Source organism: Schistocerca serialis, chromosome 5 (assembly GCF_023864345.2).
Source record: "Schistocerca serialis cubense isolate TAMUIC-IGC-003099 chromosome 5, iqSchSeri2.2, whole genome shotgun sequence".
Lineage (NCBI taxonomy): Eukaryota > Metazoa > Arthropoda > Insecta > Orthoptera > Acrididae > Schistocerca > Schistocerca serialis.
This window is the reverse complement of record NC_064642.1, coordinates 72,306,219-72,333,595: the sequence shown is the minus strand read 5'-3', so window position 1 is coordinate 72,333,595 and position 27,377 is coordinate 72,306,219. Positions and strand designations below refer to the sequence as shown.

The 27,377-nt window shown below is 39.2% G+C and overlaps 1 protein-coding gene across 2 annotated transcripts in view; it reads right to left on the bottom strand.

Moving 5' to 3' along the window:
• Positions 1–27,115, bottom strand: part of LOC126480984 (mitogen-activated protein kinase p38b) — a 97,104-nt gene extending 69,989 nt beyond the window's left edge. For both annotated transcript variants that reach the window (XM_050104422.1, XM_050104423.1), the window contains exons 1-2: positions 26,911–27,115; positions 6,227–6,356 (exon numbers count right to left, since the gene is read on the bottom strand). In XM_050104422.1, coding sequence (XP_049960379.1) covers positions 6,227–6,356; positions 26,911–27,014 — 234 coding nt within the window. In that variant the 5' untranslated portion in view covers positions 27,015–27,115. The remainder of the gene's footprint in view (positions 1–6,226; positions 6,357–26,910) is intronic.
• Positions 27,116–27,377: the final 262 nt, after the last annotated feature.

Here is a 27,377-nt window from a genome sequence, read left to right as displayed (position 1 = left end):
AGAAACACCACCTGCAGTATTGCAAAGAGAGAATTTTTTTTGAGTTTGCAATAGCCATTTATTGCAAAATTGTCACCTGACTTAGATTTCTAGCTGATAAGTGTAACACACTAGAAGCTTTCTGACAAATGACATTCATAGTTAAAGATTGTAGAAAAAATGAAAATGAGGAAATGATTTGTAATCTATTAGTTTCACGCATTTTTCATTTGATAGTTAACGATTTTCTTCAGTAGCTCAAGATTTCACTGGCCAATGAGACACCTAAGAATGGAATAATTAAATGTTAGTAATTACCGTCACATTAGGGGACTGGACTGCTCAGCCATTAGTCCCTTCAACTGTAGGATGCTGGTACACCAGTCGTGACAAAGTGATGGAAAGGTGGCACCTTTCCACTGACATTGAGGTCTTGTTGCAAGATAAGTTACTGCAACATATCATGTAAAACATGGGCTAACCAGAGAACCTGAGTTCTATGTTGATGATAGTCTTGGAGAATAAGGATGCAAGAGGGTTTACCTGGAGGTTCTACAGGTCATTTTTGAAGGGAAAGGCACACCATTCATGCATACCTGGCTCAAATTAAAGATTGGTGTTAAGATGTACTCAGGTCATTCACAATTTTTCATCTGGAGTAAAGTTGGTACTCCACCTTCACAGTATACATATTAGACCAACAATATTGCGACGAGTTTAGAGATATCGGAGGTAGATGGAGAACCTAGTTGGAGATCCATTCCAAACTGATTCTTCCTTACCCAATCAATCCATTACGGAACTCGGGAGATAATTAAATTTTTGTGGAAGGAGTCACTTCCTTTCATGACAGAGACAGCTCACCTGACAGTAATTTCACTGTCAGGTGTATGGGGAGTAAGCAGTTGTTAAGATTCAACTTCCTCTTCAGGTTGGACAAGAGTGTGCACCCTGAGTACATGGGCAACTGTAGAGGCAGTACCACATTAGCACTGGGGTAGATCTGCTCACTGTGGGATAAAGTTTGGACACACCTGATGTGGCAATGTGAAGTCTGTGTATTGTGGCAGGTTCTTTCGTAAAGGTCCATTTACAAGTTTTGCAATTGACCATTGTAACGTTAAATATTCTTAATTACTAAGTGATTGTTGTGGCTTGCCACTGTCCTTATTATGCCTTTATGATGAAATACCACAGTTGTACTCTCATATCAGTGCAACACATTGCAAGGTCTTTTGATTACTGTTTTACACTCCTAGATTTCGATGACAATTTCATTTCCTAAAATGCCCATGTGCCTTGGTAAGTGAATAAACATGATCAGGATGGCATCTCTGTCTGCAAGTACTGAGTTTTATGCCTGTGTGATTTACTGATCAGCAACCTGTGGGCAAGTCATTGCATCACAACACTGGAGGATATTCTCATTTGCTCGGTATTGATGTGTTTTAGAGGTCGAGTAATGGCTACGAACTCAGCAGAGAGCACAACTGGTTGTGGCACCTTTGGGTTCTTTCACCTGCTGTTCTTTCTTATTTGACTATGTTTATTGATTTATTAAGTGGTGCAGCAATAGACTGGCTGGGTGAGATTAAGATATGTGAACACAAAATAAGCAGTCTCGCATATGCAGACGACTTAGTTGTGATGGCAGATTCGATTGAAAATTTGCAAAGTAATATTTCAGAGCTAGATCAGAAATGTAAGGACTATGGTATGAAGATTAGCATCTCCAAAACGAAAGTAGCGTCAGTGGGAGAGAGATATAAATGGATTGAGTGCCAAATAGGAGGAACAAAGTTAGAACAGGTGGACAGTTTCAAGTACTTAGGATGCATATTCTCACAGGATGGCAACATAGTGAAAGAACTGGAAGCGCGGTGTAGTAAAGCTAATGCAGTGAGCTCTCAGCTACGATCTACTCTCTTCTCCAAGAAGGAAGTCAGTACCACGACTAAGTTATCTGTGCACCGTTCAATCTTTCGACCAACTTTGTTGTATGGGAGCGAAAGCTGGGTGGATTCAGGTTACCTTACCAATAAGGTTGAGGTTACGGATATGAAAGTAGCTAGGATGATTGCAGGTACTAGTAGATGGGAACAATGGCAGGAGGGTGTCCACAATGAGGAAATCAAAGAAAAACTGGGAATGAATTCTATAGATGTAGCAGTCAGGGCAAACAGGCTTAGATGGTGGGGGCATGTTACACGCATGGGAGAAGCAAGGTTACCCAAGAGACTCATGGGTTCAGCAGTAGAGGGTAGGAGGAGTCGGGGTAGACCAAGGAGAAGGTAACTGGATTCGGTTAAGAATGATTTTGAAGTAATAGGTTTAACATCAGAAGAGGCATCAATGTTAGCACTGAATGGGGGATCATGGAGTAATTTTATAAGGGGGACTATGCTCCAGATTGAACGCTGAAAGGCATAATCAGTCTTAAATGATGATGATGATGATGATGTTGTGCAGCTCCACAGTTTCATTTGTAGGTACACAAGCAGATATTAGTAATCATATAAAAGTTTCTGTGCTGGCGATTTTGGAGTGATATGTTTGGCCACTGTTGTCAATGACTTCATACATGCAATGGGCTGTGCTACTTTGTGTCTCTCTATGGCATCTGCTGATTATTTAGTAGATTCTCTTTCTGTCCACGAAGGCTGGACACTGTCAAATATGGGCACTCTTTGCGTTACTCTTGGTGGGCTTGTGTGCAGCCCCAAATGTAATAACACTGAACCATTTACATTGAGCAATAACAGTCTGGTAGCTTCTGTCCACTGGAAGTGAGTATGCTGCTCATTCTTTTCTTTATATTTCTGATATCCACTACTCATCTTCCTCCACCTTCTATAGTTCTTTTGTGGTGCTGACCAAAATATCCTTACAGTATATGACTCCTTCATTGGAATTACGTCAGGTGTGCTATTGAGGTGGCCAAATTCATTCATCTTTGGGAACTAGATCACTGGAGGCTAGTCTTTCATGGGACCCATTCATTATTATTCATTCATCATTCCTTTTTATCTAATTGCACAATAACATGTCTGTATAAATTTTAATTTATTTTTATATGACTAGTAATTAAAAGTAAAAGACATTATTTCATTAAAAATGTAATTCAGTATTTGGTAATTAACATGTCCATTGTTAATATATATGGAAATGCAAGTAAAAAGATTACAGTTAGTTACATCTGAAAAAGTAACTTCACATTTACAAAACTGCTATGCTACACAATCAGCTATTGGTACCTATACAGATGACAGAATTGTTTTACTGTTAACAGAGTCCGATAACTCCCAATTTTCAAAGCCAATTTATTGAGATTTTTGACAATTGCTTAGTGCTGCTTGAGGAAATCAATCTCGGGAACAAACTTTCAAATCCTAAAAGTAAAGCAAACCGAAATACAACAGTCTGTAAAGTCCTCTCATTAAATATCATTTGTGCGTTCACCTGAAGACACAAACTGGAACAAAAAAAGTTGGAGACTTGAGTAAATGAAGCAGATTAGAATGCACCTGAGGTAGTCAGACTGCCCTTTAATCCCTTTAAAGGATTACCAGGTCTGCCTCAGGAGCTGAAAAGTGAAGTTGGCATAGGGAACTGTTTTGATAAATTAACTTAATTTCATACTCCACTTGCCTGTCCTCCTCCGTATTTCCATTTTAGTACTACACGCATCTTTCCTGCCAGTGCACCTGCATATACTTTCCCCTTCTCTGCTTACTTCCTCCCCCTCTCCCCCTGCACCCCTTCCAAGCAGACCTGTCCTGTCTCCACCACATCCCCGCACACTCCCACAAGTAGCACTAACGTCTTTCCCCACCTTACCCTGCTATCCCCCCTCCCACAGTCCCATACCTCTCACGTACACCTACTATCCACCCTAGCAAACATTGCTAGCCCTCTCAGACGCAATCAGCCCTTAGTGCCGAGGAGTGATAGTGGCCGTGTGTGTGTGTGAGTTGCACTTGTGTGAATGTGTGTAGTGTTCTACATCTGATATAGGACTTATTCTGACAACTGAATGTTTATGGCATTATTTTTCACTGTGCCTGTCTGTGACCAAACATATCCTCTATGTGGTGAATAATAGTTTATCATTTTCATATTGTTGTTATACAGCCTGGATTTTCCACTGCTTGATTCCAAACTAAAATAAAGTTACAGATAAATGTTATTTGTAAATGCCTAAGTGGCATTTCATTTTCAAAAAAATGCGCTGGCACATAAATAATAATAATAATAATAATAATAATAATGCAATGAATAGTGAATTGTTGTCTTACTTTCAGTCAACAATTATAGCAAAATTATAAATTATCAGTCATGGATGCTGAACAGTGTAAAAGAACTAGACGTAATGATTCTGAGAAAGGTTTGAAACTAAACAAGAATAGGTGAATGCAACGAATGAAATGAGCTGTAATTGAATATAAGAAGTGTGCAGCTAACACTACTAATGAGTGACCACCCAAAAACAAGAGACAACAAACAGAACCAAGACCGACCAAACAAAACCGAAGTCGGAATACGAGGGACCTGAAGGTAATAGTGAACAATCTTTTCTTAGAAGTCATTCCTTAGTTCTTCCACTCAGTTCAGTGAACTGTTCCCTAGTGAATGACCCATCTCTAGTGTGTTACAATGAGTGTATAACACACTCCACACGCTGTTTAGCATCCAAGAGCTATGGTACTTGATCAGCCATGTTTTTTTTTTTTTTAAATGAGAACATAGGTTTTTCATTCTTTTCAACAATCCCGATACAGTTTCCAAAACTTTGCGCACATTGAAGGGCGACAATTATTCATAGGTGCCTCTGTCTCTTTTGAGAAAAAGGCAAATGTTGATTACCACTATGGCTGACCTGTTACAACTATTTTTATACATGAAACTTTCTGGCAAATTACAACTGTGTGCCAGATCAAGACTCGAACTTGTGACCAGTGGTAGAACACTTGCCTGCAAAAGGCAAAGGTCCCAAGTTCAAGTCTTGATGCGGCACACAGTTTTAGTCTGCCAGGAGGTTTCATATCATAGCACACTCCGCTGTGAAGTGAAAATTTCATTCTGTATTTTTATACATGTTAAATCTGTTGTCCTGAAGGCTATCTATTTGATCTCATTTTGGGTGTTGTACTGCTGATAGTAAACTCTTACCATGAACAGTGGTTCTGGCTAAGTTAGTAGAGTCCATAGTTATTCCACAAGCAACAGCTGGGGAAAGGGTGATAAATCTATGCAAAGCCCCACATCTCTGGTGGAAAACAGTGTATATAGACAATGTCTCCAATCTATCAGTGGTATGAAAGAATATAATTATACACTGTATTATGTGTATTGTACTATTATAAATATAAGCTAAATTGTTTTACACTATAGAGGAACCTACTTGTAGTGCCCTTTTGAAAAATAATATGTACAGACATGTGACTGGTCCATATGTTGTTATGAAAGAATGTAAATATTTTACTGTATATGTGTAATGTAATCTAAATTTTCCTGACAATGTCCGAAAACTTTTATTATATGGACAGAAAATAAATAAATAAATAAACAAGCCTAAAGAGAACTGGAATGTGACATGCCCTAAAGTTGCACACAATGACTGTTCCTCCTCAGAGCCATCATCCACATTGGCACACAGCTCACCTTGAGATTGTGGTTTATATACACACTCAGTGTTTACTGAATTAAGCTCAGAGCTTAAGGCATAAGACAGCTGACAGCGTTGATCTGCAACCCCCCTTCCCATCTCTTCCCCCCCCCCCCCCCTTTTTTTTTTTTGGAAACCCCAGAGCCACCAAATGTAAGCTCCTTGGGGAAAAAGGAAGTAGAGGACAGTCAGAAGCTCAAATTATATTGCAGAATAGGTAATACCATTGCGATGGCAAGGGGCTCGTGTTCGCTCACAGTCAAACTGTGAATCCCTTGCACAAGAATCATTTAGAACTATGTGTCTTTCTCTTGACAGGAAAAGAGGGAAGGTATGAAAGAGAGGGGTGATCACGCAGATTATCCCTGCTTCCTTTTACTCACCGTCCACCATATTGGGCTTCCTACTCTCTCTGTGAAGATGGAACTGATTCTACCGAAAGTTGGGCTTTCCTTGAGTGTGTCTTGTATACATATTTCTACAGGATGTACTTGAAGTTGAAAATACTGTCTTTCTTTGTGCAAAATTAACATTTCTGTATTCCATTTTTCTTGTTTCATGAAATTAGCATCTACTACTTACATTTTCATGGTTCATGTGCTTCAACATTCTCAATTCCCTGTATGTTCTTTTCGCATGGATTGCAGACTGGAACGGACGTGCTAGTTTTTTTATAGCAACCTTTATTTGAAGTTTTGTATCAAATGCAGAGCTGAAAAAAGAAAATGAACAATAAATGATTAATTTGCAAGGAGCATCAACCAAAATCACTGACAACACAACCACATATTGGAAGCATAGGCACTGATCTAACAATAAGACTTCCGTCCTACAATTATGTTCACACCAGGGTAATTCCATGAGAAGCAGAGGTTTTATTACATCTGTAACACTTACTGTACGTTTGTTTAGTGGCAAATGAAAACAGCCTGTTTCATCAAACTTTGGCTATACATTGTTCATATTTTGGTCTATCTGTTTATTTTCATGTTAATACATCTTTGTCGATTGACAAATGTAATGTCCATAACCACAGAATCACCCAGCAGCAAATTAAAGCAAAACAAAAAGTTAATAAGTGGAATGTGTCACACTTCAGCAATGTATAAACCCTACAGTCAAAAGATCATGTGTACAATTAAGTTAACACTAATATTACACACTTTTAATAAGAAAATTTGAGTATGTTTTTCGTGCAATTGATTTAAGAACTATGACAGCAACAAACTTTCTCAACTTTGATAATATCATAATTTGCACAACATAAAAGAACTTTGACTGCAAGAAGGTTCAAAACACAGAGCATAGAAATTTTCATTCACTTGTTACCAAGAGAAAGGTGGGTAAAAGTTTCTCAGATGCATGAATGTTTGAGAAGTGCTGATATTTTCAATTATTATTTTGAAACATTGTTTCTTCTCAAAACACAGGGGTTGGTAACAAAAGCCCAAAAGTACAGACATGGATAACAAGAGGCATAAAAGTCTCAAGCAGCACAAAAAGAGAACTGTTGATTTTTTTTTTAAAAAAAGTACCACAACATATCCCCTCTCCTTAACAGTTAAAAAACAAAATATATTCATATAATAGAGGGAGGCATTCCACGTGGGAAAAATATATCTAAAAACAAAGATGATGTAACTTACCAAATGAAAGTGTTGGTATGTTGATAGACACACAAATAAACACAAACACACACACACACACACAAAATTCAAGCTTTCGCAACCCACGGTTCTTTCCTGATGAAGCAACCGTGGGTTGCGAAAGCTTGAATTTTGTGTGTGTGTGTGTGTGTGTGTGTGTGTGTGTGTGTGTGTGTGTGTGTTTATTTATGTGTGTATCAACATACCAACGCTTTCATTTGGTAAGTTACAAAATATATTCAGATACACAAACAAGTCATACAACAGACAAAAAGAATGGATAATGATAAGTTTGTGTCACAGTCAGAAAATAAAAGCACTGGAGAGTAATAAAACAGGAAGGAAATAGCAAAAAGGAAAATATCGCCCTGAACTGTGACAACAAGAGATTGCAAATCTCTTCATTCAGTTCTATGCAGACAAAACTAAAAATCTAATAATCTAATAATCAGAAGTAAGAGAGGTAGTCCACACATCCACCAGAACAAAGTAAATTCTTGCCTCTATGCAATCTCTCACTATGAAACAACCCCAAAAGAAATCATCCACATAGCAAAAACCATCAAAAAATGTCCTCGGGAACTGATGATCTTTCAGATTTTATAATTTACAAACTGTAGACCAGTCTCTTTATTATCAAGTTTTGCTAAAATCACTGAAAGAATCATGTGTAACAAGGTTAATGAAATTCCTGGACAAGAACATATTCCTTACTGATGGTCAGCATGGCTTCTAGAAAAATAAATCTATGATTAATGCGCTCTATAATTTTTTACAAAACACGCTAGAAGCAATGGACAAAAAACAAAATGCTGCTGGAATTTTCTTAGATCTAAGTGAAGCTTTTGACATTTTGGACTACAAAATCCTGTTGGAAAGGCTAGAAAAAAGTATGGCATTACAGGAACTGCATTATAATGGTTCTGCTCATACTTAACAAATAAGAAACAGAAAGTAATAACAACACTTGAAACTAACTGATAGCACTAAGAAAATATTTTTCAGATGCAGGAAAAATAAAAAGTGGATCCCTCAAGGATCCACCTCGAGCCTAATCTTTTTCTTTTTCCTTCTGTACATAGCCAACTCGGATCTAAGCACTGAATCACAAGTAAATACCATGTTAGCAGATGATACTAGCATCTTTGTTACAGTGAAAACCTCCAGACAACTACCAAACATAAATAAAGCTACAGACTGGCTAAATGACTGGTTAGATGGAAATAAGCTAATAATAAATACATCCAAAACAACTTTTTAAAACTTCTGTTTAATGGGGGAAGTTGCCATAACTTATGTGACAAATGTCAGCAGAGTGATGACACCCTCATTGGAAACATAATGTTTAGGAATATGGCTTCAACATGATTTTGAATGGTGAATACACGTAACAAAAGCAAATGTGACACAGAAAAGAGTATGCGCCAACCTACATTTACTTCCACACAAAGCAAGATTCCACACTGTTTCAACTGCATACTTTGCCCAGTTCCACAGAATTCTAAAATATGGGACTACATTCTGGGGTAGTGCAACTGTTAGCTCAGTCATTATCTTGAACCAAAAAACAACTACTGTATAAGAGCAATGCACCATGCATGACAAACAGATTCCTGCAGACCCCTCTTTCAAAAGTCTTCAGTCCTCCCCCTTCCTTGCATCTTTTATTTCAGAAAAACATAAATAAGTTATAAAGAATTTAAAAGAGATAAAACATAATATCACGCAAAATACAAACTACATTCCAGTCAGTAAGGACAGCAACCTGGGAAAAACAACTGTCTGTATGCCTCTGCACGAGCTATAATTCCTCTGATGAGCCCCCCCTCATCCCTTTCGATCTAAGAAGCCTGGTACCTAGACTGAAGAAACTGGCAAGCAATGTTGCTAATGCAGATTTACAGATACAAATGTGCACAAATCAGGCAATTCAAATGGACTTTATATTTATAGCTTTTTTTGATCCAGACTTTTAGCAACATTTACTTCACTTTGTTGCTTCATTCTTCACTTTTCTTAGCTCTTACATCTTTTACCCTCAGCTCTCAACCAAAGAGCTTAGACCTACTGACCAAACAATCAGAGAAAAACAGTGTGGTCGCTAATGACTCATGTCAACATGAGTAAATGATGGAGTATTAACAGTGTAACTGTTTTGAGATACACAATTGTGTGGCAGGTATAAATTAAATTTAAAGAGTATTACAGTTTTTAAATTTGTTACACTCCTCCAATTTCATCATTTAAAAAACTATTATAACGAAGTTTTTGGTATCTCAAAGAGTACCCCAGCTAGAACTGTTTCAATACTTCATATATTTTTCATATTGAAAAATAGGTATATATAACTCTGGTAAAACAAAACAAGATATGTAGCAAGTATTCAGATTGGAAATACGAGTCAGGAGGCATAACGCAATAAGCCTGATGGATAAGCAGTATCTACGAGGGGAGACTATCTCACTTATCACTAAATACACAGTAAAAATAAACTCACATACAAACATGAAAGATAACATGTGATTAGTCTACTCAGTACATGTAATTCATACTCTTGACACAAGAATAGCATCTTTCCAGTGGGCCACTGGGCACTTTAACTAAACATGATTCTGATTTATTCTCAGCCAGGTCTAAAGAAGTAATCCATAACCCAAACAATGGTTTTGTGCCCTAGCATGGTTCAATAAGCAAAGTCTCATTTGAAGTGGTATATAACTGTATTCTCCCAGCAAGTTATGAGAGCACTCCCCCCTCCCCCCCCCCCCCCTCTCTCTCTCTCTCTCTCTCTCTCTATCTCTCTCTGCTAGGCATCAAAGTTCTATCAAGTGCCTGGAAAAAATTGCCAATGACCTGACAGTCATGTCTTTAACCCTGATTATTACTAATATGACACTTAGCTGACGAAGAACACCAACCGACAACACAGGGGAATTAGTGTGACCAAAAATCTGACAATTTGGTGTTGTAAATACAAATTACAACCAACTTTGCAAATAACATTGTGTCAAATATTTTTCTCTGAAATTAACAACTTTGTTCTAGAAGTACAGCTGGTGATATAGCCTAATGCGTGAAAACTTCCGAAATGGAATTTTCAACCCGTAACACAGTGTGAACTGTTGAGTAACTTCCTGATAGATTAAAACTGTGTACCAGACCAAAACTCAAATCTGAAACCTTGCCTTTTGTGAGCAATGCTCTGACTAACACTGTTTGACTATCACACCTGGATGAAAGGCCAACACTGAGGATGGCTTAGGTACAGCCTATGATTTGTTGGTTAGAGCATTGATCACAAAATGCAAGGTTTCAAGTTCGGGTTTTGGTCTGCTACGCAGTTTTACCCTGTCAGGAAGTTACTCAACAGTGTGTTTGGGAAGTAGCTGAAAAGTTACTGACAGAATTAAAGATGCTGCAATGGATCACGAGATGTGCTTGTACTGCTCAGATGGTAAGAGAATTGTTGATTTGAGTCTTGGACTATCATACGGTTTTGATCTGTCAATGTTTCATGTGAAAGCTTCTTTTAAAACCTTTACCAAACGTCACTTTGCCACAATAAGTGTGGCAAAATACTATATCAAAACACCTGTATCTCCTATATGATAAACCATTTGGACTAATGTACTAACTCTAATGTACCCACATCACCCAATCATGACAAAAACTTTCACATCCAAGTTTCAACATATTTGACTAAAAGAACTCCAAGAAGTATGGACTGCATACTGAGAGCTACAATGTTGTACAATTACCAATAACAAGGACAGAGAGATACATGTCCAATATTTGGTAAACAGAATCCTAAGTTGTAAGGTGGGGATGATTTCTAAAATGAGACTTTACATGGAATAACTCATTATGAATGCATTCAGTAGACAAAATCTTAGCCGCACTATCAAAATAGTGTATCAGTTGAGAGTAAAGCACTGCTCAGACCCTGTTAGTACATATAGTAATAAAAAAAATACACACACCACCCAGGAAAATATACTTGCAAAAATGTAATTTTGAGTATGAACACTTTAGTGTAAAAATTCAATCTGGGCACCTAGTCTCACTGGAGTGAACATTCATTCCAGCCCTGGGTCATTAAATTCATATATGCTCAGTCCAGCACCACGAAGAACTGTTTAGTATGGATTATGATTATAACGGCTGTTCCCCAATAGCAGCTCAAAAAATAGATAAGCAAGAACACTGACTGTCAACAACAGCAACAGTGATAATATTTTCTAGGTAGTTCTAGTAATGAATTGGTGTCATTGTATCGCAAAATATGGCACTCTAGCCTTAGCACAGCAGCTCTCATGATGGGGATAATCTAAATAGTTCAGGTAGATGATTCTTTGCAATTTGTGACTAATACTGCCTTAGCCTGTTTTGGAACTGATAAATGCTCTGCAAAGGTTACAGAAGGCTATTCAAATAGGACCAAGACATTATGCACTTTGTTCTTGGATCTGCAATTTGAGAACGACCATTTTAACTTGGGTCCATGGTGGTTGAAACCAGTCATAAAACTGATGAAAAAATTTTTAATTGGCTGAAGTTCACAACCTTTAGAGTGGTATCCACCATACATAATCCAGTTAGGTTTAAAATCCGATGTGGTTGCTTATATCTACATGTATTGTTTACTCAGATAAAAGCTTCAAATCCACTCTTTTTGGGCCACTTTTCCAACCAAATATTAAAAACACACTTGAGGATCAACACTCCCTCACATTAAAATGTGCGACAGCACTTGACATCACCTGCCGGTCCAAGTAATATGCTGCAAGAGAAGAATAGAGTAGAGTAAAATGAGTAAGTATCTTTGGAAGCCCAATTCATGAAACTACTAAAGCATATTACATCTCAAGGTAGTACAGTAAGGTTACTCTAAACAGGGGAAAAAAACAACCACCAATAAAATGGAAGCCAAAATTAAAGATTTTTTTTCTGATCATTAGCACAAGGGCCAAGTCTCAGATGGAGAAAAATATAGTCAAATCTTACACTGAACAAAACAGTACCTATTTCAGAATCCATCTCAATCAATTTAGGAAACTATACAAAACCCAGATGGAAGGATGAGAAATTGTACCAGTGATGTCACCATCAGATTTCTTTTTAAGACTGAGTTGGCAGGACTGATCTGTAGCACAGCTTGAGGTCTGTGTTAGTTGAGAGACAACTGGCTGGGAGTTGGCTAAGCCAACAAATGTGATACAACACTAGGCTATTTCTTTAATGAAGCTTATACTGACACGACTAATAACATAACACAGCAAAAACCAAGGTCTAGGTTATCTAGAACGTGTAGAATAGTTTAAGAATTACCTTTACCACGTCTTGGTCTTTTATGATGTAATTTTGTTTTCGTAACCCTAAAAGCTGCATGGTTTCTTATTAACTGACTCCACTTGAAACAACTCATAATGCACATACTTATCTCTGATTGGCAAGGGATACTCCTTGCTCCAACAATCGACAAGATGTATTCTGAAATGTCTGAATGATTTTGGAATGTATGCAATAATGGCTTAATCTGTCAAAGCCTCAATATAACCTACCACACACCAGGTACAATCTTTATGCTGAAATACAGGAATCTGTCTATACAGAATCCAGTACGCCTAGCTAAGCATACAGTTTTGCGTTTTATGATGATCCCTTTCCATCACAGCTTAATAAAGAAAAGTGGATGGTCATTTGAATACAAGGCTTACTCTGTTCCAAATTGAACAGTGTCAACAGAAGCAGAAGGAGAGATCAACTGATAATATCTATCTTTTTCCTATGGATGCATTTCATCTGTTTAATTTAAAAGGTACATATTGTTTAGATGATCTTTGGGGAAAGGGTAGGGGGCCAGGGGTGGGGGAGGGGTGAAGACGATGAGGAGGAAGGCATGCACAAAATGGCATTCAGAATATTTTCACTCTGCAGTGGAGTGTGCGCTGATATGAAACTTCCTGGCAGATTAAAACTGTGTGCCGGACCGAGACTCAAACTCGGGACCTTCGCCTTTCGCGGGCAAGTGCTCTACCGACTGAGCTACCCAAGCACGACTCACGCCCCGTCCTCACAGCCTTACTTCTGCCAGTACCTCGTCTCCTACCTTCCAAACTTTACAGAAGCTCTCCTGCGAACCATTGTCTTTAATGGCCATGAAATGGATGTGTGATCACTGATATTATTTTTCAGAGCCCAAGAAAATAATACCCACGTATGTGCCATAAAGCAGAGAGGTGAGAACAGAACATGAAACATGTAAATAACTAACTTAGTCTCCTTTCACTCCTGTGAGACATACTTTTAATATGTCCCTAAATCCGAATGGGCTCATTAAGAATGAAAAGGGCTAAAGACATACTGTTACAACTACAGTGGTAATTCCACCTTACTATGGCATGTAAAATACTCTCTATGATATTGTTAATCACACTTGGAAAATGTACATAGTACATCCTGGTAACTACCCAACAAGCATCTGCAAGGTACGAATGATGAGTATCAACTGAGAACGTTGGGTGCTGACCACCTGGTGTATCATTTTGGTGCATTATGGAGGCATATGTAATCATCACACTCCTCTCTTGTAGTCATTTGTAAATGACACATTTATTTCAAGGAAGCTATGGGAAAAGTTAGTACATCTAATATTTTTATTGACACAATCTCACAATTTATACTGTTACTGGTCACCAGTGGCACCATCAGAACAACTGAAGCACATCAGGATTGGCTTCAGGTAGTGCTTCTAATGGTTAACAGTATAAAATGTTTGCGTGCCTGTGTCAATGAAAATTTTGATTGTACAAAATGAAAGAACCAATCAGTCTCCTGACAAGACATACACATTTTTTTCCCATGGAAAAGATGTGATAAACATCACAAGGACTTGCACAAACTTTTCACTGCCTTTAAATATACAAATGATATAACCCACCAAAAGAGCCTTTGCAGTTATCATGAAAATGTTTCAAGCACTCAAAGTGCTGATTAAACTAACATAATTGGTGGCAGGTGAAGAGGTAAGTCAGAGGTTTCAAATGAACTGCAAGCTCAGGTGCAGTGATGCGTAAGTTTACTCACTCTAAGGCTGGAAAGGGTCATCAAGAACAAAGACAGAACCAGTGCAACAGAGTAGAGTTGAAAGGACATTGTGACCTGTGAGTCAACACAGAAAACCATTGTGAGTGTTGAACTAAGATAAACTGAAAAGTATGACAGAAAATATTATGCAGCATGCTGCAAAAGTGAAATTATGGACCAATGAATGACTGACTCTGTGTGTGTGGTGTGTGTGTGTGTGTGTGTGTGTGTGTGTGTGTGTGTGTGTGTTGTAACGTGATGGACTACATTGTCTGAAAGTGGACTACTAAGGTTAAAATATGGAATAAATTCAGACACCTGGGAGTTTAATTCACCACTTTTACTGAACTGGTCCTTAATTCAAAGGAGACAAGGCAAATGGAAGAAGACTATTTTTCAGGCCTGCTCCCCCCCCCCCCCCCCAACCACACACACACACACACACACACACACACACACACACACACACACACACACACACAGAGAGAGAGAGAGAGAGAGAGAGAGAGAGAGAGAGAGAGAGAGAAATCCAGTCGAGTTGTACAGAACAAATGTAAGATCTACATCAATATCATTCACTCAAATGAAACTAACAAAGAGAAGGAAAGTAGCTACTCACCATATAGCAGAGATGCCGAGTCGCAGATAGGCACAACAACAAAGACTCGTAATTAAAGCTTTTGGCCATTGGCCTTCGTCAACAATACACACACATAAGAGAGCACGCGTGCGCGCTAGTATTGTGGGGGTGGCGGACATTGAACTGCTGCAGGTTACACGGAGAGTGGGGGAGAGATCGAGAGGGGGTGTGGGGTGGGGAGTAGTGGAAAAGGAGAGAAATAAAAAGACTGGGTGTGGTGGTGGAATGACGGCTGTGTAGTGCTGGTACTTAGTTGAATCAGTGCCACCCTCTAAGTGAAGTTTATCCCACAACAACACGCTTTCATGCTGGCAAATCGTGCTGTAGTTAGATCTTGAAACTAACCCAGCACATTGAACATGGTTTTGAACGTGGTGAGAGTATTGGAGTCGCTTTTATTGATCTAACAGCTGCATAAGACACTGTGAAGCATAAGAAACTGTTAAAGAAATTATACAACCTTACTAAGGACTACCAACTAACATCCCTTATTAGTACCATCCTTCAGAACAGAAAATTCTAACTTCATTACAGGGTAAGAGGAGTAGATGGTGGAAACAGAAGAACAGACTTCCCCAAGGCAGTATGCTTGCTCCAGTACTGTACAATATATACATAAACGATCAGCCAATACCAGCAAGTACTACGCTCTTTCATCTATGCCAATGACACAGCAGTAGCTGTTCAGGGGCCAACCTTTAAAGAAGTAGAGAGAAAACTGTCTCTAGCAATGGATGAACTCTCCAAGTACTATGATGCCAACCACCTGAAGCCCGATCCCAGTAAAACTGAAGTAGAAGGCACCTCTACGTACAAAACAGGGAAGTGCCGCAAAAGCCGGACATCATACGGCGAGGAGAGCAACTGTAAAATTGCCCAACACCAGTCTACCTAGGTGTCACACTGGACAGGGCTCTAGCATACAGCAATGTCTAAACATAAAGTCATTGCTCGCAGTGGGATACTTAAGAAGCTGATTGGCAGCAGCTGGGGAGTCAATCCGCACCTTGTAAGGACATCTGCACCTGCGCTTTGTGTATCAGTCACTGCATATGCTGCTCCCATGTGGAACGCTTCAACTCATGCTAAGCAAGTCGATATTGTGGTCAACAATACTGCAAGGATCATCTCAAGATGCTTGAAGCCAACACCAGTGCAGAAACTGTATCCGATTATTGGAATAACCTCACCCAATATCCAGAGGGCCACTGCTGCAATCCCGCAAGTTTCCTTGCTAGGACTGCGCCACTGGAGACAATTCATCTTGCAACATGGAAGAGCTCACTGCCCGTAGATGTACCACCAAAAGAACTAGCTCCTGGTGCAAACCTACAATAGCCCGTGCAGAGGTTCCTCAACAGCCTAAGAGTGGGCGCCCAACCGATGCAAGACCAATCTGATGAAATGGGGAATCCTTCCAGCGAGTGCAGACACCTCTTGCAACTGCGGGGCTGAAGAAGATCCAAGCCACCTACTTGTATGCCTCTCCTGGATACTGGAAAAACCGTGCTCAATACAAGATTTTTACGAAGGAAATGACAAAGCTATCGCAACTGCTATTTTTAGCAAATGCTGACTGGAAATGGGAATGGATGAATGAATGAGTGCTGGAGTGGGAACAGGGAAGGGACTGGATAGGTAAGGACAGTGACCAACGAAGGTTGAGGCCAGGATGGTTACGGGAACGTAGGATGTATTGCAGGGAAGTTCCCACCTGCGCAGTTTAGAAAAGCTGATGTTAATGGGAAGGATCCATATGGCACAGGCTGTGAAGCAGTCATTGAATGAAGGATATCATATTTGGCAGTAAGTTCAGCAACAGGATGGTCCACTTGTTTCTTGGCCACAATTTGTCTGTGGCCATTCATGTGGACAGACAGCTTGTTGGTTGTCATGCTTACATAGAATGCAGCACAGTGGTTGCAGCTCAGCTTGTAGACCACATGACTGGTTTCATAGGTAGCCCTGCCTTTGATGGGATATGTGATGTTAGTGAGCGGGCAAGAGTAGGTGGTGGTGGGATGATGTATGGGGCAGGTCTTGCATCTAGGTCACCACTAGTACTAAACTCGTCCTTAATTAAAGGAGGCAAGGCAAATGGAAGAAAGACCAGTTTGCAGGCCTGGTGCCCCCACCCCTTTCACATGCTTCCTAAAGTCCATAAACCTAACCACCCAGAACGCCTCATTGTGGCCAGTTACTGTGCTCCCACTGAGAGAATCTCTGCATTCACAGACAAACACCTTCAACCTATTACCCGGAACCTACCCTCCTACATAAAAGATACCAACCATTTCCTCCACCAACTTTCCACAGTTCCTGCCCCTTTACCACATGGTGTTCTGCTCGTCACTACTGATGCCTAAATTACACTCTCCACCAGGGTTTCAATTACCTCTCGTCGTGCCCTGAAATGAGAAATGTCCAGCCCACTATCCTCCCTACCACTCCCACAGTGGTATTCCGCTGTCCACTGAACCTACACAATATGCTTGTCCATCCTTACACAACCCCTGCTCCCAAACCCTTACCTCTTGGCTCATACCCCTGTAGACCTAGATGCGAGACTTGTCCCATACATCTTCCCATCACCCTCTACTCCAGTCTGGTCACTAACATCACCTATCCCATCAAAGGCAGGGCTACCTGTGAAATCAGTCATGTGGTCTACAAGCTAATCTGCAACCACTGTGCTGCATTCTATGTAGGCATGACAACCAACAAGCAGTCTGTCTGCATGAATGGCCAACGTCAAACTGTAGCCAAGAAACAAGTGAACCACCCTGTTGCTGAACACGCCGCTAAACATGATATCCTTCAATGACTGCTTCACAGCCTGTGTCACATGGATCCTTCCCACCAACACCAGCTTTCTTGAATTGCGCAGGTGGGAACTCTCTCTGCAATACATGTTATGTTCCTGTAACCCTCCTGGCCTCAACCTTCATTACTCACCGTTCTCACCCATCCAGCCCTTTCCCTGTTCCCATTCCATCACTATACAGCCGTCATTCCACTACCAGACCCAGTCTTTTTATTTCTCTCCTTTTCCACTACTTCCCCCTCTGCTGCCCTCCATCTAACCTGCAGCACCTCACTGTCCGCCACTTCCACCATACTATCCCTCCCCCTCCCTGCCCCGATCTCCTCCTTACCCCACCCAATTGCCACTCCCATCATGCACTGGTGCTGCTGCTCGCAGTGTGGCTTCAGTTGCCTGAGACTGCAGTTTGTGTGTGTGTGTGTGTGTGTGTGTGTGTGTGTGTGTGTGTGTGTGTGTCTATTGTTGATGAAGGCCCATGGCTGGAAGCTTCAATTGTGAGTGTCTTTTTCTTGTGCCTATACGCAACTTGGCCACTCCGCTGTATGGTGAGTAGCTACTTTCCTTCCCATAATGTTGTTACATTCCATCCCGGATTTTTCAAATGAAACGAAATGATTCCAGAGATATTTTGAAATCTGAAACATCTACTTGTGATGTATATGTGCAGACTGAAGTGACGAATGAAAATTTGTGTCAGGCCAGGTTTCAAACCTGGGTCCCCTGTTCATTAGGTAGATGCACTTACCATTATGCCACCCTGGCAGAGTGGCTTTGCACAACTGCACGGATGCCTACCTCCTTAGTCAAAATTCCCATTTGTGTCTCCACCCACATAGTATTTCCCTTAAACTCTAACAGCATTTGATCAAAGCACCTATGCCCGGTTTCAAACAGAATCCTCAATTTTGTTCGACGCATAGGCACTATTCCAATAGTTGGAGAGACTCTACACTGCTGTTTGAATTTAGGGGGAATATCTAGTAGGCTGAGGTGCGAATGGGAATTTGGATTGAAGAGGGACGCATTTTAGAGCAGTCTGAACAGCTGTGCAAAGCCAATGTGCCAGTGTGGCATAATAGTTAGCATATCTGCCTAGTGAGTAGGAGAGACCGGGCTTGGTATGAATTTTCATTTGTCACTTCAGTCTTCATAGATACACCATTCACCCAATTGTAACCTTGAGCATGAAACTTTGGCACACCATGAAATTGGATATAAGAATGACAAGAACGACCTTCAAACCTAATAGAGACAGAGAAATACTTACAGAATAGAGAGAAGAAGTAGTTCTGTCACAATGTCATCCACAGCACTGTCACAATATTCATACTACTGTTAGGAAAAGTAATAATTAACACTAAGGCTGGATTGCAAATAATACCCATTTTGAGTTACTGAAATCCTCAATGCGTTTTGTTACTGAGGTTTCACTAATCACGGGACAACCATCTAAGTGTTAACACTAATTCTATGTGGATAAAAAATACATACATTAAACTATGGTGGAAAGAAAATGCAGTGAAGTTTCTCTCTAGAAAGAAAATCAATCACAACATACAAAAACAGTGCTCTAATTACTAAACACCATGGAAAAATTCCATCATTACAGGTAAAATATACCCATTTGTATTATGGTTTGTGAAAGATATTACCTACCTGTTAAGTATGGCCTTGTCATACTGAGAGAGTATTTAAAAATTATATCCATAGACCACAATGGACAATGTGGGCTAAAGTCTAAATTACAGCCTGTGGAAGAGACAGCAGCATTTCTCTACTGCTCAAAGGTTGGCAACATCAGTTTTGTGTAGCTGATCGGATAATACTTTCACATACCCAATGAGAGGAAAGGAAAGAGGCAATGAATTTATAGTGCCAAAATAGAAACCATTCTCTTCTTAGACTTTTTTTCCGGTGAGTCACGAATTATGAGGCTGTGTTAGGCTGGGAACTAATAACAAAGCTTAAATAGCTGTGATTTAAAGGAGCAGCAATTCACTGTCACAAATGTGACAGTTTTTTCCAAGCATGTCATGAATTACAATGTTGTGGTAAAGTTGGAATGTGATAGTTCGGTTGAGAGCTGGTGTAGCCAACAAATGTGAAAGCTAAAAAGCATTGTGGTGACAGACTGGTCTGTAGCTTAGCCTGAGATTTAGGATGTGTTGGAATGTGAATTTCATTGTGAGTTGGCGAAGTCAAAGAATGTAAAAGCTTAAAAACCTGGCTGTGGTGACAGACTGATCAGTATCTTATCCGAATGCCTAGGTTGGGTTAGAATACAACACTTTCACTTCTCATAAATACCTGACATTGTCATCTGGATAGCGATCAGTTAAATCAATGTAAATAAAACTTCTGATATGAAGTTTTTTTTATTGCTTTCACCATGTGTATGTACACTGGGTTACTAGTTCTGACAGGACTAAGTTGCCATCTTAAGATCCACTGAGAACAGGTTATGAAATCATGCTGTGCAATAAACCACACATTTATGTTTGTACCATCATAATGGGTTCATAATAAAAAGTAGGTAGAATATTAAAATAATATAGCTGTGTCTTCATGGCAAGACAGAGCCATACAAGTGTGACATATCAAGAAGTGCCACATGTGTCTGGCTTGTAGCTGGCAGCCAAACCAGATACACGCAGCACTTCTTGATATGCCACATTTGTATCACTTTGTCTTGCCATGAAGACACAGCTACACTTTTTAATGTTCTACTCTCTTTTTATCATGAATCCATTATGATGCTACAAATACAAATGTGCACCTTACCACACAGCATGATTTCATAACCTGTACTCAAGTGTATCTGAAGATGGCAGCTTAGTCCTCTCAGAACTAGTAACCCATGTACATACACATGGTCAAGGCAATAAAAAACTTCATCTCAGAAGCTTTCTTTACTTTCACATACATTGGTTTCTTCTGTATACATCACAAATTATGAGGCTGTGGTTAGGTTACACCCTAACAGTACATCTCACATTAAATTAATAATCTCAGGTGTCAAATAATATTTACCTGTTCATTCCCAATGTGTTTACATTTCAGAGGTTGTGATCTACTGCCATGAGAATGTGACAATATCCCTCTAAACACACCGTCTGTCAATCAAAACACAAAGTAATTAATGACAGTAGCTAGCAATGGCACTGATTTAAATCAATGTGGAAAGTTGAAAATTTTGTGCCGAACTGGGTAAACAGGAATTCAGACTCTGAATCCCACCCTAGCACAAATTTTCGACTTTCCCCATTGATTTAAATCAATGGCCACTGGCAGCTAATGTCATGAGTTCCTTTGTGTCCTGACTAATTCATAATGCCTGCAGAGTCAAAATCGTGTGTGTTCTTTCAGACGTCTGAAAGTTGGACATGTCCAAAAGAAAAGGCATCACATATACATCATCCGTCTGCTGTTCTCTCTTTGGCTAGGTAGACCCAGCGGCTGACAATCCCCTTTGCTTCCCATCACAACTCATTAACAGCAAAGACAACACCGCTGTATGAAACAAGCACGCCACTAGCCCTGACGTAGAGTTTTATCAACAATAGGAGTAACCGTAAAGACAGAAAAGGCAGCTACACATTAGAATAATTTGATAACCATTAATGATTAAAACTAAAGGTACTGGAAATTACATGCCATTATTCTAATTCCAGGAACTGAATCCATCCAGAAACAGGTTGTGTTAAATACTCACTTTACCTGAACAAAGAGGCTATACTGGGGTGTTCCATGAAAAGCAGCAACCACATGTATACTTTAAAAATATATTTTTGAGTGTTACAAACTGTATGAAAGAGTAATGAAATAAACCAACAGCAGTGCCCTACATAATACTTCAGGAATTTTCATTTTATGAGTTGGCAGCATTATGTTAAAGATGGCTGCCCATCAGCTGATTTTTGCATGCTGAATTAGTACATCTTCTTCAAGTCATACAGCTGCATACCTGGGGTGTGAAACACCAAAAGTGGTTCTAGTTTCTGATAATAGAAAGCACAACTATACTCAACATGCATATTTTATTAACACATCTATAGCTTATGACCACATGATTTTGAGTTCATCCAAAATCAGTTGTTCTGCATTTGACAAAAATGAGGTTATGATTCAAATTGCATCCAGAGAAAAAGTTTGAAAAGGGGATGACCCTATTTCCTAAGACAGAGTGGAAGTACTGACACATGACAACAATAGTTCAATTATGTGTTCATATATATCTTAATTTTACTTTTGTCCCACATGTGACATCATATGCATATGAATGTATGTAAAGGATACTAATTTTACTTAAACAATGCTGTAAGAGTATGAATTTACTCCTTTCTATCCACATTTAGCTTCAGCCATAGGCAAATAATTTGATTTTAAGATGTTCTTAAGATTAATTTGGATTACGTTTTGACAGAAATGGCAGATCAATCAAAGAAGATGCTCACAAGTGCAGCCAGAATGAGGAAAATGAGAAGTCACCACAAAGAAGAAAATCCACAGTTTCAGAAAGAAGGAAATAAAAAGATAAATAAAATTAAAACATAAAGAATATACCGTATGACAGAAATGGAACTCTAGGAGCTTCAAAAAAAAGGAGCTTGTTCGAGAGCACCTTCAGAGAGCGAAAAAGAAGAATGCTATTCGTCTAAACATCCCAATGCCAACTATATCATCATACCAATTTCCTCAGACATTTGGCAAGGCTTTATCAAAGCCTATCCAGGCACTTCCTACATCCCCTTGGAAAATCGTAGCTGTAGTTGAAGGACTTGTGAAGAAAGTTGGCCTGACCCCTGCAAATGAAATGCACAAGAAAATGTCACCTAATCACAATAAAGATTATTCCAAGTTGCCGTGTTCTTCTTTCGCCCCAGATATTTTATTACACGTCCAGGGATGAAAGAGACTAAGTGCATTTGGTTAAACAGAAAGAAACAAATTTGCAGAAGTATTATCTGGCCATGTTTTGACAAGAGGACTTCCACATCTTTAAGGAAGAGTGTAGTACAGATTTACATATAGGCTTTTCAAAATTCTGCTCCTCAAAACCACTGAATGTTCTACTTCTGAAGTCTACTCATCTTGACCAATGCTAATGTAAAATTCATGAGAATTTCATTCTGAAGTTGAAGAGTCTGCAATACCACTACAGTGATGACTTTTGGAAGTCCCATTTGTGTCATTCTATTTTAAATTCTAATTGTTGGCAAAATAAATGTTCCACATGTAGTTCTGGGAGTAAACTTATGGCGCCAAGTGAGCCTGAAAAGGAAATAGCTTGGAAAAACTGGAGAAAAAATGAAGTTTAAGCTCCTCTGTGAGGAAGGGTGTTTGGGAGGATTGTTTGAAGTACTCATAGGATAATTCCCTAAAATTCTGCATCACATGAACATAAAATGCATACAGCATGTAGCCTTTGAAAGGGATAAAACAATACCAAGTGGGAGAGTAGTTCCCCTCAAGTAGATTTTGCTATGTCACACTCCTGTGCGTATCAAAATGAGATTCAGAGTGCATTGTGGTCTAGAAGAAGTGTTCTTTTATTTACTGCAGCCACATTCTACAAGGGAAAATGTAAAACTTATACGTTCAAATATGCACAGAAAGACAGACACACAATATTTGTCTTTATGAATATACTGTATGATACTATTTGCCAAAATGAACTTTAATCTAATTCTGAAGAGGTGGTAATTTGGAGTGAGGGCCAATCCTCAGAATTTAAAAATCGATTCATGATTAGACTTCTTGATTTTTTTGTTTCCAAAGCATTCCAAGAAATTTACCTACAAAGATTTCGCCACTTCACAGGGAAAAGATGTAGTGGATGAAGTGGGTGGAAATGCAAAGCATCTTGTATGCCAGCAGAGCATGGCCCAGGGTGAGGAAGCAACAATTGTCCAGCCCGCCAAGGACTTCTACAAAGTGGCATCTGAAGCTTGCAAAAATACTGCCATACTCTAGTGGACCAGGAGACAGTTAAACAAAATATTGAACAAGAGAAACATTGGAAAAATGTTCCTGAAACTGCAGGAGTATTACAGTCTCATGCAACTGAAATAAATAAAGAAAGAATAATATTCCTTAGACTGCAATGTAATTTACTCCTGCAGGCACAATCAACATGACAGCTGGTCAGCTGGAGATCGGGTAATTGTGTCATACAATGCACAAAAATATCCTGGAGAGACTTTTAAAACTATCCCAAAGGGACCAACATATCAGTTATACACAAAGCTGGCTCAAGTACCTTCAAGTGGCCAGTTCCCCCGACTGCATTTATTGCAATGATAATGGAATTGTGAAGATTGCAATCCGAGAAATTGTAAACAACCATGGACACTTCTGCTTCACGGGATACATTTAATTGTCACTGTCTGTATTATCTGCTTTCACTTCACATTAAACTGAAACTAACAACCCTAAAAAGTGTTAATTTTAAATACTGCATTTTGTTTATGTCGGTATTTTTACAAAATAAATGTCAGACTGATGACACAGTTTTCGAAACTGTTCTCTAACGACTTCCTTCATCTGTAGACCTCACATCCTACATACACTAGACATGTGTAGTCTTGGGATATAGTTAACTGATCCCATCACGTACCTGCATCCTACCAGATGTGTGTAGAGTTGTTTTCTAATTTCCAGGACTCATAAATTTTAGCAGTATTTCATTTACATGATGTGAGACACTCCACATTCTCAAGAAAAAATTGTCTTCTTACAGTAGTATTTTTCAATTAGCAGGATTTTTTGATTAACTCTTCGCATGTACACGTATTTCATGCAATGTCCTGCACGTGGCATCTGTATAGAGCATGTCTTCAAGAATATGTATAAGTACAAGACAGTAATTTATAGCAAGAACAATAAAGAATGTGCCCTACTTTAGATATGCAGCACTGTTTTGATAATTTTCACATTCAGTAGCACTCAAGTGTTTTATGAAAAGAAAAGGGAAAAAAGATGCTGTACAACTGTCCTATATGTGACAGTGGAATTCCCCATTGTCTCTCTGCACGCAGTACATAAACAGCAACAAATGAAAATTTCACTTAAATTTGTGCGGCTTGATTGGTTGGGAGACCTTAAAGAGCAGATTAAGCCACTAATTGGAGAGGTTTTACTGGTCCTTTGCACACACTGACACCTTGCTTTTGAAGCATGAGATTTGTATGGTAACGTATCTGACATATAGATGACTGTGTGTGTGTGTGTGTGTGTGTGTGTGTGTGTGTGTGTGTGTGTGTGTGTTTTGCACTGTGTATTGTCATTTTTGCACTGTATGATGATCAGAGAATGAAGAGGGTGAAACCCAGCATTGGAACATAGCATATTCCTCTCGAATAGCACCAAGGGGGCTGCCGAGCTTAGTACCTCATCTGATGGATGGGTCACCATCAACAATATCACAAGCTCTCACTCCCAAAGACTCTACACAGAGGTTTGGAATTTAATCTGGGGCATTGATGCGCAGTCTGGAAAGCATCACTTGAAATGTATCTCAATAAATTCTATTCTTGATCCACAAAATATGGAAGTTACAAATTTCCAAAGCAATTATTGGATTTCTTTTAAATCTCAATATAATTTGGGGTAGCTCAATAGTTATGTTACAACAACATCAAAACAATGGTTTCACGTGTATGTAATTTTAACATATCCAGGTCTCTGATACCATACGTACAGTGCAGACATAATAATTTTGCTACATGCAACCACAATATTATAATATGAACTATGAAGCACCATCCATTCTCATTGTGAAAATGGTTCAAATGGCTCTGAGCACTATGGGACTTAACATCTGAGGTCATCAGTCCCCTGGAGCTTAGAACTACGTAAACCTAACCTAATGACATCACACACATCCATGCCCGAGGCAGGATTCGAACCTGCGACCGTAGCAGTCACGCGGTTCTGAACTGAAGCACCTACAACCGCTCCGCCACAATGGCCGGCTTCTCATTGTGACTAACAGCTCTTTCAGTAATGGAGATTCTGAGTTTCGATCCTAAATTGCCACAAGATGGAACAAATACAACTTAAATCGAGTCAGAGGGACCATAAATCCTGCTATCACAGAATGAAACACCTAGCAATCGCATACAAATGAGGTATGATAGCACAGTGGTTGTCTAGTAGACAATTCAATATTGCTGCATCATGGACAAAACAACTTTCTTTAAATTTGATCATTTGTGAATAGAAAAACTGAAATGGAGCAATAATGATATCGCACATTCCTACAGTAATAACAGTTGTATTGCTTGGATAGCCTTATAGGATTGACTGGAAAATGTCAACTTTACTATTGTTGTAGGAAAGGAATCACTGATAAGGCCATGAGCAATATTGGAACAACTAAATATCTAGGCTCCTATTAATTAAAAGGATAGGTTTTTATGTTAAGCCTTATTAATCGTAACAAATCAACATACAATTGACAATCATAGCACATGTATTATCTCATGTGAAATTCAATTAAAGTGTGAAAATGTTTCCGGAATTTTCCAGCAGGCCACCCATTTTTTTGATACTGCCCCATGATTACAAGAGTGTCAAGCATCTTCCTGATGCAGTCACAGATAAGTGATATACATTGGAAATCACACAAAGAAATGTGTCTGAAAAGCGTGTAGAAATTCTGAAGCAAATGATATATGTGAGAATGGAGATGATGGTCGGATAGAGGCAGAAAGGGTGAAGCAGCGAGGAAAGGTTAAAGGAGGCGCAGGTGACAGGAGCCGAAAGAGAGATAAGGATCAGAGGGATGGAATGTTGGGAGAAAAGACGCAAACTGTTGAACTGCGAAACAATATGCATATACTTTGAGTGTGACGAAATTACTCGCAACTTAAATTTGCACAGCTCTCACACATTAAGTTGGACATTTCATTTGACGCCGTACTAATAAAAGTAAAGTGCCAACTGAACGCTGATAAAATAGCTTTGATAGCGTAAATAAAGTTATGAAAATTTCAACTCCAGTATTCTTTCATTAATTGCACGGACACTGATAAAACTATAAAGTATAAACGTTCTTTTCTGCACATACCAAACTTGGCCATAGGCACCTGAACCTACTGCAGTAAGCATCTGGTATCGTTCTGGCACTTCCCATTCCGTCCTGTTGATTTCAATTTTATAAAAGGAGGGCATTTTTTAATATTTTGGGTTGTGACAGTAATGATACTTTTCAAACAACAGTATCAACAACACCACAATCACATCCTACACCCTACTCAAAATCCTACGGGACAACAAAGATATTACGTACTAGAAAATATTCCGTAACTCCCGCAAAAATTGGCACCTTATTTTGTCGCAAAGGTGATAAACATATCTCGATAGTCGCAAAGCAAAATTTGCTCCCCTAACACGAAGTTAATTATTCTCTCATATGTCACTAACATGCAATCCATATCAGAGATCAACTCGATAAAAAAAGCGGTCTGACAGAAGTGCAATCTTTAATTAATCTTTAGCCAACTATAAATTATCTCCGTCTGCTCTTGTTAGAAA